Source organism: Ailuropoda melanoleuca, chromosome 15 (assembly GCF_002007445.2).
Source record: "Ailuropoda melanoleuca isolate Jingjing chromosome 15, ASM200744v2, whole genome shotgun sequence".
In the NCBI taxonomy this organism is placed as follows: domain Eukaryota; kingdom Metazoa; phylum Chordata; class Mammalia; order Carnivora; family Ursidae; genus Ailuropoda; species Ailuropoda melanoleuca.
In genome coordinates this window covers 30,261,821-30,275,144 of record NC_048232.1, presented here as the reverse complement: position 1 = coordinate 30,275,144, position 13,324 = coordinate 30,261,821, and the positions used below count along the sequence as shown (strand labels likewise).

The window sequence follows — 13,324 nt, the reverse complement described above, 5'->3', positions numbered from 1 at the left end:
CAGAATCCGTCAGGCACTGGTTACCATGGTGTTTAGAGATACAGAACTCATTGAAGTAGACAAGTATCCCTTTGTGGAACTACGAGTTGTTTTATAACTGAATCATTTTTAATCCCTGTTGATTTGGCATTTAAAGAAGAAAATCTTGTGCAGCTTTCTTATATAAGGGACAAAGAGATTAAGAAAATCAGGTTCTTTAATAAACTCTTTTCAGGCATTACCAGTTTTCATATTGGGAAAGAACAGAAATATTCGGGTTTTTTTCCTCAGTATTTGTATTGCATTTTTAAACTTCTGCATGGACTTGATAGTAATGGTTCTTCAGAGTTAGGTTGTTTTTGCGAGAGAAAAAACAGGCAGCTGCTCAGAAACATAGAAATCAATCTTGGGGAGGCAGACACACCCATGGTCCTTGTTCTCAGAAATGCTTATAGGTAGATTCTTCTCATTCAGGCAGAAACCTTCCCAAGCATTTACCGTCTGATGATTCCTGTGTTAGGTGCTAGGAAACAAAGATGAACAGGACATAGTCTTTCTCTAGAGATTTGCAGTAAAGATGGAGTGATGGCCAGGAAATCACACAATTGTAATTATGTGATAAATGTTGATATATAATAGGTACTCTGTAAGTTGATAGAGGAAGAATTGTCTGAATTATGTAACTGAAGCTGGCTTGTTGCAGAAGATGATTTTGAATGTGATGACAGCTTATAAAGGGAGCTACATCAGCTCCGTGGTGGCTGCAAGGGCAAATTAAGCAATGGAGTATAGCAGAAAGGAAGAAATTAAATGGAACTCGTGAAGAAATTGCATATATATCTAGTGGGAATAAAAGTATACATATTCATGGGATGTAAGTTGAAATTTCCAAGAATAACTTCTCTTGTACAAAATTCCAATCATACTTGGGCCTTCTCAATTTTGAAGATAGGACTAATTGAATAACACTTACTGAATACTTATTTTTGTAAAAGTGACCCATATATGTCAGTGGTGCTTTCTGATTTGGATTTCAAAGTCAAAAATTCTAAGGAACAATGTGGAATGTGAATTACATATCATAAAGAGAAGACACACAATGCAGGATGTCTCGAATACAAATATAATTCTGGAAAATAGGAAGAAATGTGAAGTCAATGTTAGAGAAATTCTTAAAGCCACTTAAGTATTATTATGGCCTGAGGGATAATGAAATTTGTTGAATAAGGATCTTGCTGGGCCTACTTAAAAAGACTATTTTCTGGAGTAAAGTCTGATGGTCTTTTTTGATTGGAGGCATCAATGACAGTTGGCATATGGTTGCTCATCCCCCAACCAGTGCCTCAGTACCTAGACATAGAGACAAACAGATGCCTAGAAAAGACAGTGTTATCTTCCCCTTGACGCTGTTTTTCTTTCTTTTTTTTTTTTTAAGTTTTTTTTTTTTTTAAATTCCAGTTAGGTACAGTATAATATTAGGTTTAGGTATACAATATAGTGACTCAGCACTTCCATATATCACCTGGTGCTCATCACAGCAAGTGCGCCCATCAGCTATTTGACCCATTCCCTACCCATCTATTCTCTGGGAACCATCAGTTTGTTCTCTGTAGCTAAGAGTCTGTTTCCTGGTTTCCCTCTCTCTCTTCTTTTTTTTTTTTTTTTTTTCCTCAATGCACATTTTTTTCTCTCCTAAATTCCACATGTGAGTGACATCATATGGCATTTGTCTTTCTCCAACTGACTTATTTTGCTGAGCATTATATGCTCTAACTCCATCCATGTCGTTGCAAATGACAAGATTTAATTCCTTTTTATGGCTGAGTAATAGTCCAGTGTGTGTGTGTGTGTGTGTGTGTGTGTGTGTGTGTGTGTATTTATATACCACATCTTTATCCATTCATCAATCTATGGACACTTGGGCAGTTTCCACAGTTTGGTTATTGTAAATAATGCTGCTGTAAATATTGGGATGCATGTATCTCTTTGAATTAGTATTCTTGTATTCTTTGGGTAAGTAACTACCAGTGCAATTGTTGGATTGTAGGGTAGTTCTATTTTTAACCTTCTGAGAAACCTTCAGACTGTTTTCCAGAGTGGCTGCACCAGTTTGCTTTCCCACCAATGAATGCAGGAAGGTTCCCTTTTTTTCACATCCTTGCCAACACCTGTTGTTTCTTGTGTTGTTGATTTTAGCCATTCTGAGGGGTGAAGTGATATCTCATTATAGTTTTGATCAGTATTTCCCTGATGATAAGTGATGTTGAACATATTTTCATGTGTCTGTTGGCCATCTGGATGTCTTCTTTGGAAAAATGTCTATTCATGTCTTCTGCCCATTTTTAATTACATTATTCCTTTTTTGGGTGTTGAATTTTGTAAGTTATTTGTATGTTTTGGATGCTAATCCTTTATCAGATATGTCATTTGCAAATATCTTCTCTCATTACATAGGTTGCCTTGTAGTTTTGTTGATTGTTTCCTTTGCTGTGATGCTGTTTTAGTCATCATCTTGTGTGTATTTCAAAAATGAAGTTAACTGATTCCCATCCAGAACTCTTTATTCAGTTTCATTACCTTGAAATCAGTTTTCACCTCACACATATAATTTGATTTCCTTCTGATGTAAATGTCAAACATACCCTTCTTATTTAAATCACAAATACTACTACTTTCAGGAAGGTTATTCCAAAAAATTGTCATTTCCTTTGGTAGAGAAACTGTGTTTTGTATTTTTTATATTTCTAGGACTTAACCCATTGGTATTGGTCAGTAAAGCTTACTCAGTAAAAGTGTGAATGAACGTATGACTATCCACATGAGCTATGACATTACTATGTTAAATTTAGATAAATAAAGACAGATCCTGGTTTGATAGTTGTTAATGAGTTTTTCTGAGGCTTTATAATAATGTAATGTTAAGTATTTAAAAAGCAAGATAAAAATGTATACTGTAGACATTGGGTTTATGAAATTATAAGGTTTAAATTTGGCTTTAAGGGACTTTAAAATCCAGTTGAAAAATGTGTATATAAAAAAATCCATGCCATGTGTCAAAAGAACTGCATGCACGAGTGCCATAGGGACTTAGCAGAAGTATGGAATATTGTGCGCTGTTGTTTACCCTCAGTGGAGCAATGGAGCTTGATCTGTTCTTTAAGGAAATATAGGAGTTATGTGAGTGACATTCTGGAATGATATTCTTTCCCAGGAAGAGAATCTATGAAAGGAAGATGCCACATACACATGTGCATGATTTGGTAAGAAATAATGAGTCAAGGATTTGGAACAGAATTTATTATAAGATAGAGCTGGAGAGATTGTTACAAAGCACTTTATCAGTGACCGATGAGATTTCATTCAGCAAATAATGGAGAAATTGTTAAAGATTTTCAAGAAATATGACTGTATTTTAAAAAAAATAATAGTTACTCTTTTACCTGGACTCCACAGTATAACTTACAGTGGTTATTATATATCTGTTCCCCTGTGGAAACCAGTATGGATAAAACATCTTTTTCTTCTTCTTTTTTTTTTTTTTTTAAAGATTTTATTTATTTATTTGAGAGAGAGAGAGAGAGAGATAGTGACAGAGAGCACAAGCAGGGAGATGAGGGAGAAGTGGGCTCCCTGCCGAGCGGGGAGCCCGATGCGGGACTCAATCCCAGGACCCTGAGATCATGACCGGAGCTGAAGGCAGACACTTCACTGACTGAGCCACCCAGGCATCCCAAAGCATATTATTCTTAATAAAGTGCAGTCTGTTTCTCTGCGTCTTTTCTGTAATGGACATTTCCCATTTATATACATTCTTCTTTATTCTTAGATCTATGGTCTTTGGAGTGTTCTTTCACAGTACTTTTCCTTATGCAAATAGTAGTTATAGGCTTGTGTTTATTTTATCCAGCAAGTTTTTTGTTTGTTTTTATTATTTTTTTTTAAAGATCTTGTATCTACCAGGCAATATTCTTGTTTCTGTGCATACAGCAGATCAGGGCTTGGCAAACCCTTTACAGGGTCAGATATTCGATATTGTTGCATTGTGGGTCACTGAGTGTCACCGAGTTTCTGTTGCAAGTATGCAGTTCTGTCATTGTAGCATGAAAGCAACTGTAAGCAATGTATAATGAAATGAGTGTGGCTGTGTTCCAGTAAAGCTGCATTTATCAAAATAGGTGGCAGGCTGAATGTTGGGTCGTTGCCGGCCTTGCTCTAGAGAACCAAACAAATAAAAATGCCTGTCATCATGGAGTTTCTAGTCTAGTACTTTTTGTATCTAAAATCCCTTCTTCTCTTTCCTATTCATAATATTTGTGGGGGTGGGGTGAGTCGAAAATTTCATTGTCACTTACTGGTAACAAAGTCCTTATGTTGTAATTGTATATTATTTCCTACCAACACATATCCCTAAATCTCAGGAATTTCCAAAAGAAGGCAAATTAGAAAAACAAACTCATTTAACATCCTCCAGTTGATAATAAGTATTCACAGGACTCTTCTTCCTATATCTGATTGTCAATCATGAGAATTTAGGAAAAATCTTAAGTCTTTAATTGGGAAAGCAAGCCCTGGAAAGGGAGGGTCTGGGTGTGTGTGTGTGTTTCTAGCTTTCTGCTAATGGCTCTTGCTGGCTATGCCTTATTAATCCCATCTCAGCTCACTTTATATAGATGAAGATATTTATCTTCAATTTAATATTTAGAGTATCAGGTGCAGAGTCAACACTACAGTGTGTCAGTTGCTATAAAAAAGTTTCTTTTCATGACTTCTTCCCCTTGACATTTTGCCTTATAATACATTAAAAAAGTTAATTATCTTTCCACAATTTTTTGTTAGAAAGGTCGTGTTACCTTTCTGTCAGTCATTGACTAACCTGACTACGTTATCTTCATGTTATTGGCAGAGTAGTTGTTCAGAACAGTTCAAGTTTAAGACCAGGGATCTCTGGGACAGAATTTTGGTAGAGTGTAGCCTGAGCAACTTAGCTCCACTTAGCCTCAGTCTTCCCATCCAAGGGATGGACTCTCCTATGGGTTTGTATGGCTAAATGGAAAATATATGTGATTACAATGTAACAACATTTAACAAAGTACTTGGCAGTGACAGCTAATAAGAATTGTATTTTATCTTCCATTTATCTTCGTGTTATGTGCCTTATAATTCCCTCCATGTTGCTTGTTGTTCTGGTTGTTAGATAGGTGCTGATTAGTCTGTATAATAGTGGAAATGATTATTTTTGTCTTCTGTTTTGAATCTGAGATGAGAATTTATCACTGTCATAAATTCAAGATTCGTAAAAACAGCTGACCCTGGGACAACATGGGTTTGAACTGTGTGGGTCCCCTTGTAAATGGATTTTTCTCCTATAAATACAGTAAAGTACTGTAAATGTTTTTTGTCTTTCTTACGGTTTTCTTGTTAACATTCTCTTTTCCTCAGCTTACTTTAAGAATACGGTATACAGTACACAGAAATGCAAAGTATGTGTTAATTGACTTATGTTATCGGCAACAGTAGGCTATTAGTAGTTAAATTTTTGGAAAGTCAAAAAGTTATATGCAGATTTTTTACTGCACTGGGGTCAGCACCCCTAACTTTGCATTGTTCAAGGGTCAACTGTATACACTAGTTTAGTTAGTTGAGTGTATCTGTTGAGGAAGAATTATAGCCAGTTTGAATTTCATGGAGCTAGTTCATTTCAGATCATTGTAGAGCTTTGAAGTTATCATTTTTAAGAATAAATATGCTCTTTGAGTATTCAATTTTAATTTACTTCTGAGAAAACACAATTTAACTTTATCAACTGATCTGTAGCCTTTTGTCTGAAAGTTTTCAGTTGTGCATTCTTAGCTGTAGACTGTTTTAATAAAGGACTATATAAATACATTTGCTTTAGACAGAAAAATGTAGCTTACATTTAGATAAATCTTGATTCTTTAAATGTAGAAGTATGATGCCTATCATTTCTGCGTTAAGCTGAAGGACTTCTCTATTTTTATTTACCTTTGTTTTGTTCTTCTTTATCTCCTCTATTAAAGATTTTAAAAACTTAAGATTTTTTTTTAAACCTGGGACTTCTTTGAGCTTTCTTCTGTTTGTGTCTGCTATGATGGTGGCTGTGGTTCTCAGGATCACATGTAGGTAATTGCTGGCCCCTCATGTTTAGTGTTCAGTGAAGTGAGAGGGCCTTGCTGATGGGATGCCATTCTGCCCGCTCCTTCGCTGCCTTCATGGCAGTGGTGGTGTTTATACTGTGTCAGCTTTTATTAAGATGAATTATGATCATTTCCATACAGCTGGGTGGCAGTTGTGGGAGTTTACGTTATCAAAGCAAAACTCAGACTTGCTTAGCCAATTTAGATGTCAATAAAACATTTGTTACTTATTTTCAGTTTTATCATTGGTTGTAATTTATACTTAGAATTGAAAATGTTAACATGTATGACTGAGTTTGTTTTAATTAAGTGTATAATTAGGCTAATGAACCTTGTAAAAATGTAGTGGTGCAATCCTTAATATAATCTAAGCAGTTAAATTTCTAATTATACATCCAAAATCATGTACAAAGATGCAGCATTTCAATGGCTTGCTTTCTGTGACTGTATTCTTCTTCTTTGTCCCTCCTCCCCTTTTGGTAAGGAACATTGCTCAAAGCCATGAGAGAGGGCTTAAAGAAATATGTGTAGATTTGCATATTTCTATTGTAGGAAAATATTCAGAAGTGAGAATTGTACATATATTTGTTCTCTCAAAATTTTGAAAAAATATAGGAAGCAGTAGAAATAGGGTAGGCTTGAGATGTTTCAGATTTAACAGAAAAAAATCTGTGTGCTCTAAAGGTGTATGTGCCAAGTTGAGTTTGCATTAGCTTCACACAGGAGGTGAGGAAGGTTCTGTTTCTATACTCCCAGACCCTCCAGACATATCTTCATAAATCTGCCCCGCCACATTAATAAATGCACCGATGTCCTTTGTCCTGTGTCTGTCGGCACAGCTCATTCGGGGAGTTCTGCTCCTGGAATGTTCCACTCGCAGAGCTCACCCCACTACCTCTTTTGCCTCTTCCTCTTCATAGTTTCTGCAAAGTGACTCCTCCTTCTTATGGAAAATGGTTGCCCCTGATAAGGAATTCTGGTACTAACTTCCTAGAAGACAAACTAGTCTCTATCCCAGCACGCAGACACGCCAAACTTTTTGGGACTCCATTATCTTCAATTATGTCTCTAACAAGTGTTCTAGGGACCACAACACCATAGGCAGTCAGATCTTTATTACTCCAGAACAAATACTAGTTGCTGGTTGAATTTGCAAAATACATACCTAAAATTTATTTTTAATTATACTGTCTGAGATGGCTTTAAATTGAATGTGGTAGGTTTCTATGTGGAAATCTATCTGCTTGCACTCACGTTTTTCAGGAAGATGAAAGTGTTATAACTTCCCGTTGATTTCCCTTCAGAGGGTAATTTTCATTCTCAGCCTCGCTGTTATGTTATCAGTTCAATTTTCTTGTGAAGTTTTTTTGATAGTTCATTCCCATTCCTTTTGTAATCATTTTCACCTAGTGAAGCAAATGAGATAATTTTGCAGATTGTACCACTTTACTTTTAAATTAATCCATTCTTTTTGAGAGAATGATTCTAATAGTGTGGTCAAGTACTTAGAAATCAGCAGGCTACTAACTTATCCTTAATTCGGTCTGTTCCGTTGATTCCCTGATCACTTGCTGTGTTACTCAGGGTGAAATTCTTCCACCCCACCCCCGCCCCCAATCAGTTCTCTAGTCCCCAGCACTGAGAAAAAGGACTCCCAAGATTTTTGCATCTATTTTAATAACTTTGGATTCTAAAAGCCTCATTTAATAAACTCTGTTTGTGCTCCACATAAATATGATGGTATATTTATTTATGATTTGTAACATTTTTTCACTGAGCATTAGGATTACTGATGAATTAGGCCATATATAAGGACTTATTCAGAAAGACAAGCCATTGAATAAATGGAGCATGCCATGCTTTTTTACTTTGGATTATTATTCTAGAATGATTCCCGGGGGGTGGGGGTGGGGAGTGGATTATAAAAGAAAAATCGTTATGTAGATGAATATAAATCCATAGACCTATTCATCTGAAAAATATTGATGCTGCTTGTAGAATTAAATTACATATTTCCAAGTTGTGTTATTTTAAACTGGGATAAATGCCGAAAGGATCTATCTGGGGTAAATTTGTAAATTCAAACAAATTTTCAGTACTAGTTAAGTGCTGAGTAATTTTCATTAAAATAGTTTGTCTCTGACTCCCTCTCTCTCTCTATATGTATGTATATCTATCTCTCTAGAAGTATTCTGTGGGCTATTTTAGAATACATAGAATATTTCAGAATACATAAAAGCATAACCATTATTCATCACTTTAGATTGCCGGGGTATCGTAACCTTCCTGAGAAACCGCTCATGATTTCACCAATTTCAAACTAATTACTTAACCGGAGCGACTCTTGGTGAGGCTTCCTTTTCCTGCACACGGAATGCGTGCTCTCTGAGAAAGTGCTCTCGGTCCGTAGATGTAGCTTTTAGCAACAGGTGTGGCACCACGTGTGTGCTTGCTTCTGAGTGTCTGTGGGTGGCCGAGTCATCGTTTCCTTTAACATGGTTCTTGTACATGGTTGCTTCAATGGTGAAGTGGCCAAATGCCTTCTAGTTCTGATACTGTCAATCACTGTGATTTAATTTGCCTTCTCAAATTATTTCGTCTCATTCAACAGAATCATAGATGTATCTTAATAATTCGATTCCTCTCATGGAACACTTAATCCACGGCACATAGAAACACACACGATAGGGAAGAGCAGGGAGACAGATCGTGGCATGATGACATTTTAACAGTAACTTAATTTTCGGTGGCGTATTGTGTATGATTGCTTTCTTCCAAATAGGACTCAGACAGTTAAGTTGCTCATACGCTCTGTTGGTGTACTTTGCCCTTACCTTTGAGCTGAGAGGATCTTTATATTTGTTGAGTTCCAGTAACTGGTAGTGAGTAACCAAAAATTACCTACGTGATAATGTTTTTATCAGTCATTAAGATTTTTAGACTCTTATGCTAGTAGGTACTAATCCTCAAACGGTGTCATTACAAAAGGTGATTTAAATATTATCTCCTCTGATTATTTTTGCAACTTGATGGACTTGACCTTAGTAAAACGTGCTGTACTACACTTAATGGTAAAAATTAAAATGAAGTTAAAGAAAGACTCTATTCATGAAAGAAACAAATTTAAGCTGCAAAACAACAAGTGGGAAAGGACCCTTGCTTTCAAGTCAGTTTATTTCAGTTCAGTCATATATTTGGTATAAATAACATCTTCATGAGAAAAAGGATCCGAATCTAAATTTCCTTTCGCTCATATTCTATTTTGCAAAGAGTTTGTTAGAAACATGAGACTTGTTTGCCTCAGCTAAACTTGCTCAAGTTTTCATTCGTCAAGACCTTGCTACTAGTTAGGTGCTCGATCATGCATTGCCGAATCCCAGCTTTTCTATCTCTCAGTAGCTTACAGTGCACGAGGGGAGGGAAGATGTGTATCTAAGTACCAGTTACAGGGGAGCGAGATAAATGGCTACAGAGCAAATAACAATTACTGTAAGCGTTTAAAAGACGAAGCTGTCTATTTGGGTATCTTTTTATTGGAAAGCCTATATAGGGCATGGCAAATTCTATTGGAAGATATAGATCTCTATCTTTATCTGGGCTATTGGAAATATCTTAAATTTTGACAGGATTCTAAATTTGAGTATCTATATCCTAAATATTAGGATTATGAAAGAAAATCGAAGCTTTGGACAGGCCCAAAATCGGTTCATAAAAATTTTTAATGTGATCATCATATAGAATTTATGTTAGTAGACATTAAGTCAGTCACAGCACCAGAACTAGGTAAAGATTCCTGTTTCTTGTACTGTGGTCCCATAATGTTTGCCACTTGTCCCAGGGTATCTAGAATGTTCTTTCTCTCATTCATACCATTAGTATTCTAGACCAAGTACGCTAGTAATTTTTGCTTTTTTATCTCCTTTATTGGTCTCTAAAAGTTCATTCGGGCTCTTCTTTCAACCTGCAGTTTGAGCACGCATTGATGAGGTTTGAACCATTGACATTTGAACCTGTCACTGGCTCTCTCCTATTTGTCTTCAAATGGGAATAATGGCAACACATTTTTTACTTTTGGGAGACCTAACAAGTTTTGAAATTCAGAATATTAGGCACCATCAAATGCAGATGCCGAGAACGGCAACGTTCCTATTTTTCTTCGCCAATGCATAGTGCGCGAGGTTAACCTTTCCTGGTTACCAGCACTCTCACGGGGAGACGGGGTTCCGTCAGCCGTGTTCCAGGTGGCTTAAAACAAAAAACCGAGAGCTATCCACAAATACACGCTCAGCTGTGCTCCACACCGCGGTACCCACTGAACCATCGGCTGAGCTCTGTCTGAAGCAGTTCTAAGCAGAGAAGTACACGGTTTGTTTCAAAAACGTGATCCTGACGCCCAGAAACAACGTCTATTTATTGAAAGGCTCCATTTCTGTACTTCATTTATACTGTTGTTCTTTTGGTGATCAAACGTATTAGTAACGATTTAATGCACTCCTTTATCAGGGAGTCTTTGTAAATATAATACCAGCATTAACGCAGGAGGGCATTGTGCATGGTAGAAATATTACATGTGTAATGATTTGCATTCTTAATGTTCCAGAACCCTGGGGTTATTAGTAAAACGATTGGAGAAAGGTGGTAAAGCTGAACAAGAAAACCTTTTTCATGAGAATGATTGCATTGTCAGGATTAATGATGGCGACCTTCGAAATAGAAGATTTGAACAGTAAGTGTGAGTCGGCTGCACTGCTCTTCTGTGCTTTCGGCATGAGAGAGTGCGGTCCATTGAAATGCTTCAAACGACATGTCTGTCTCTGTCTTTATAGTAGAGAGGAGTATTTTCTGTCATTATCTAGCTTTTAAAAATTTAATCAAACTCCAGGTAATTACTACCATTAGACTATATTTCAAAATGCCCTCCGACTGACAGAGCACTTCTTAAAATATTATGGGCCCAATTTAGACTTCACAATTTTGCTACTTCCTCACCTTTTGGAAAATTTGCCAGTGTGCGAGGTTTTATTACACTTTAACCCACATTTCCAACTTTGTTGCATGTGATGACTCCCCGTATAAATAAGCAGAGAAAAGTTCCTTTGAACCACAGTGTGGTCTACTCCGATTTTCTTTGTCCTGATTCAAGTCTTTATCCAATTAGAAAGATAAAAGTTGTCCAGTGCCTATCAAACAAGGCAAGAGTGAGCAGAAATCAAAAGGACTTCGTGTAGGATCTGAGTCGGGAACCAGCATGAGGTGGAGCAGTTTCTCGGGTTGGTCCTGGGGTAGCACTGGGACCAACACTCTACCCATTTTGAGTCCCTGAGGCCACCTTGGTGTTCTTGAGAATTTTGCATTCATGTTGCTGATAATGGATAGCTGATTTCTATAGTTTTTAAAGTGTATTTATTTCTTCAAAAACTCAAGTGGTCCCATGTAATAAAATGTAATTTTTAAACATATTGGATAATGTTGTGGAGAGAAGATTGTTTGCAATTATAATACCTCTGTCGTGCTTAGAACTATTATTTAATAATTTGTGATTGAGAGCACGGGATCTTTTTGTCATTTTTTAAATTTTTAAATTTTTTTTAATTTTGTCATTTTTAGTAAGAGAATGAGAAATTTATATTTGGGGAAACAGCGATGCTTCTATCTAGAGCTTGTGAACTTGATTGATAAATGGGATATTAGAATTTTATTTTTCAGTTTCAACAAAGTCTGTCAGTTCTCGTTGCTTAATTAGTATACTTAATTAAGCTCATAATATCTTCTAGTCTGCCAGTCTTAATTTGCTAATTTTCCATTCGTTCTCAAACCCAGAGCGCAACATATGTTTCGCCAAGCCATGCGTACACCCATCATCTGGTTCCATGTGGTTCCTGCAGCAAATAAAGAGCAGTACGAACAACTATCCCAAAGTGAGAAGAACAATTACTATCCAAGCCGCTTCAGTCCGGACAGCCAGTATATCGATAACAGGAGTGTGAATAGTGCAGGACTTTCGGCACTGCAGCGAGCCCCCAGATCGAACCACCCGCCCGAGCAGACAGACTCTCACCCCCGACTGCTACCTCAGAGCACACACCCCTCCGGAAAACCGCCATCAGTTCCGGCCCCAGCACCACAAAATGTATTTAGTACAAATGTAAGCAGTGGTTATAACACCAAAAAAATAGGCAAGAGGCTTAATATCCAGCTGAAGAAAGGTATGACCCACCTTGTTTTGTTTTATGGAATGTATTTTATTTTATTTTATTTTATTTTATTTTATTTTATTTTATTTTATTTTTAAGATTTTATATATTTGAGAGAGAAAGAGCACAGAGGGGGAGTAGGGGAGGGAGAAGCAGACTCCCCACGGAGCAGGGAGCCTGATGCGGGTCTCGATCCCAGGACCCCGGGATCTCCACCTGAGCTGAAGGCAGACACTTAAATGACTGAGCCACCCAGGCGCCCCTGTGGAATTTATTTTAAAAATCAAATCAATCATCCCATTATTACAGGAAAGAACTTATATAATGACTTTAAAAAGTTTTTAAAATTGTAGTTTTTATGCTTTACAGATTCATTTTGCTATATCAGAATTAAAATGTGACGTTCAGAGAAAATTAGGCTCTAAAAATAACTTTCTGTGAACGCAGTAGGAGTTACTACTGTGGTAAAACTTTCTGGTAAGGGAGGAAATTGGTTTCAGGATATACTATTAAGCCCAAAATAATAGTGAGGACTTGAGTGTTTTGATCACCCCACTGAAAGAGGATGTCAGAGCTCCTCCATTTTAACCCCATCATTTTGGTAAGGGCAAGTGGTTGATTGATTTAAAGGTGTCAGTTGTTCATAGTAGAAAGTAGGTTCACCCAGCAGATGGCTTCTAGTCTGCTACTTTTCCAGAATGTTATACTGCTTTCCTTCCTTAAGATGACTAGGGAAATTCTGATGGACCTTGCTAACTCTTTATTACCTATGCCTTTTATCAGTTTATTTATTTACGTATCCTTTCCATAGACTGTGCATCCTTGGGTATTAGGAAGCATGCTTTTCCATTTTGTTCTTGATGACTCAGAGCAGGCTGCTAGGCGTGATTTTCTGATTTCCAAACACTGTCCCCTCTAGGCACTGAGTTATACTTTTGCTGTTAATCACCCGTTTTGGCTGAGCGTTCTGATAGATTTTAAAATCATCTCTTTCAA

The 13,324-nt window shown here is 36.9% G+C and overlaps 1 protein-coding gene across 12 annotated transcripts in view; it reads left to right on the top strand.

Moving 5' to 3' along the window:
* The window catches only part of PARD3 (par-3 family cell polarity regulator), a 656,403-nt gene that overhangs the window by 372,099 nt on the left and 270,980 nt on the right, over positions 1-13,324 (top strand). For all 12 annotated transcript variants that reach the window (XM_034644391.1, XM_034644386.1, XM_034644392.1 and 9 more), the window contains 2 exons: positions 10,735-10,860; positions 11,955-12,340. In XM_034644391.1, coding sequence (XP_034500282.1) covers positions 10,735-10,860; positions 11,955-12,340 — 512 coding nt within the window. The remainder of the gene's footprint in view (positions 1-10,734; positions 10,861-11,954; positions 12,341-13,324) is intronic.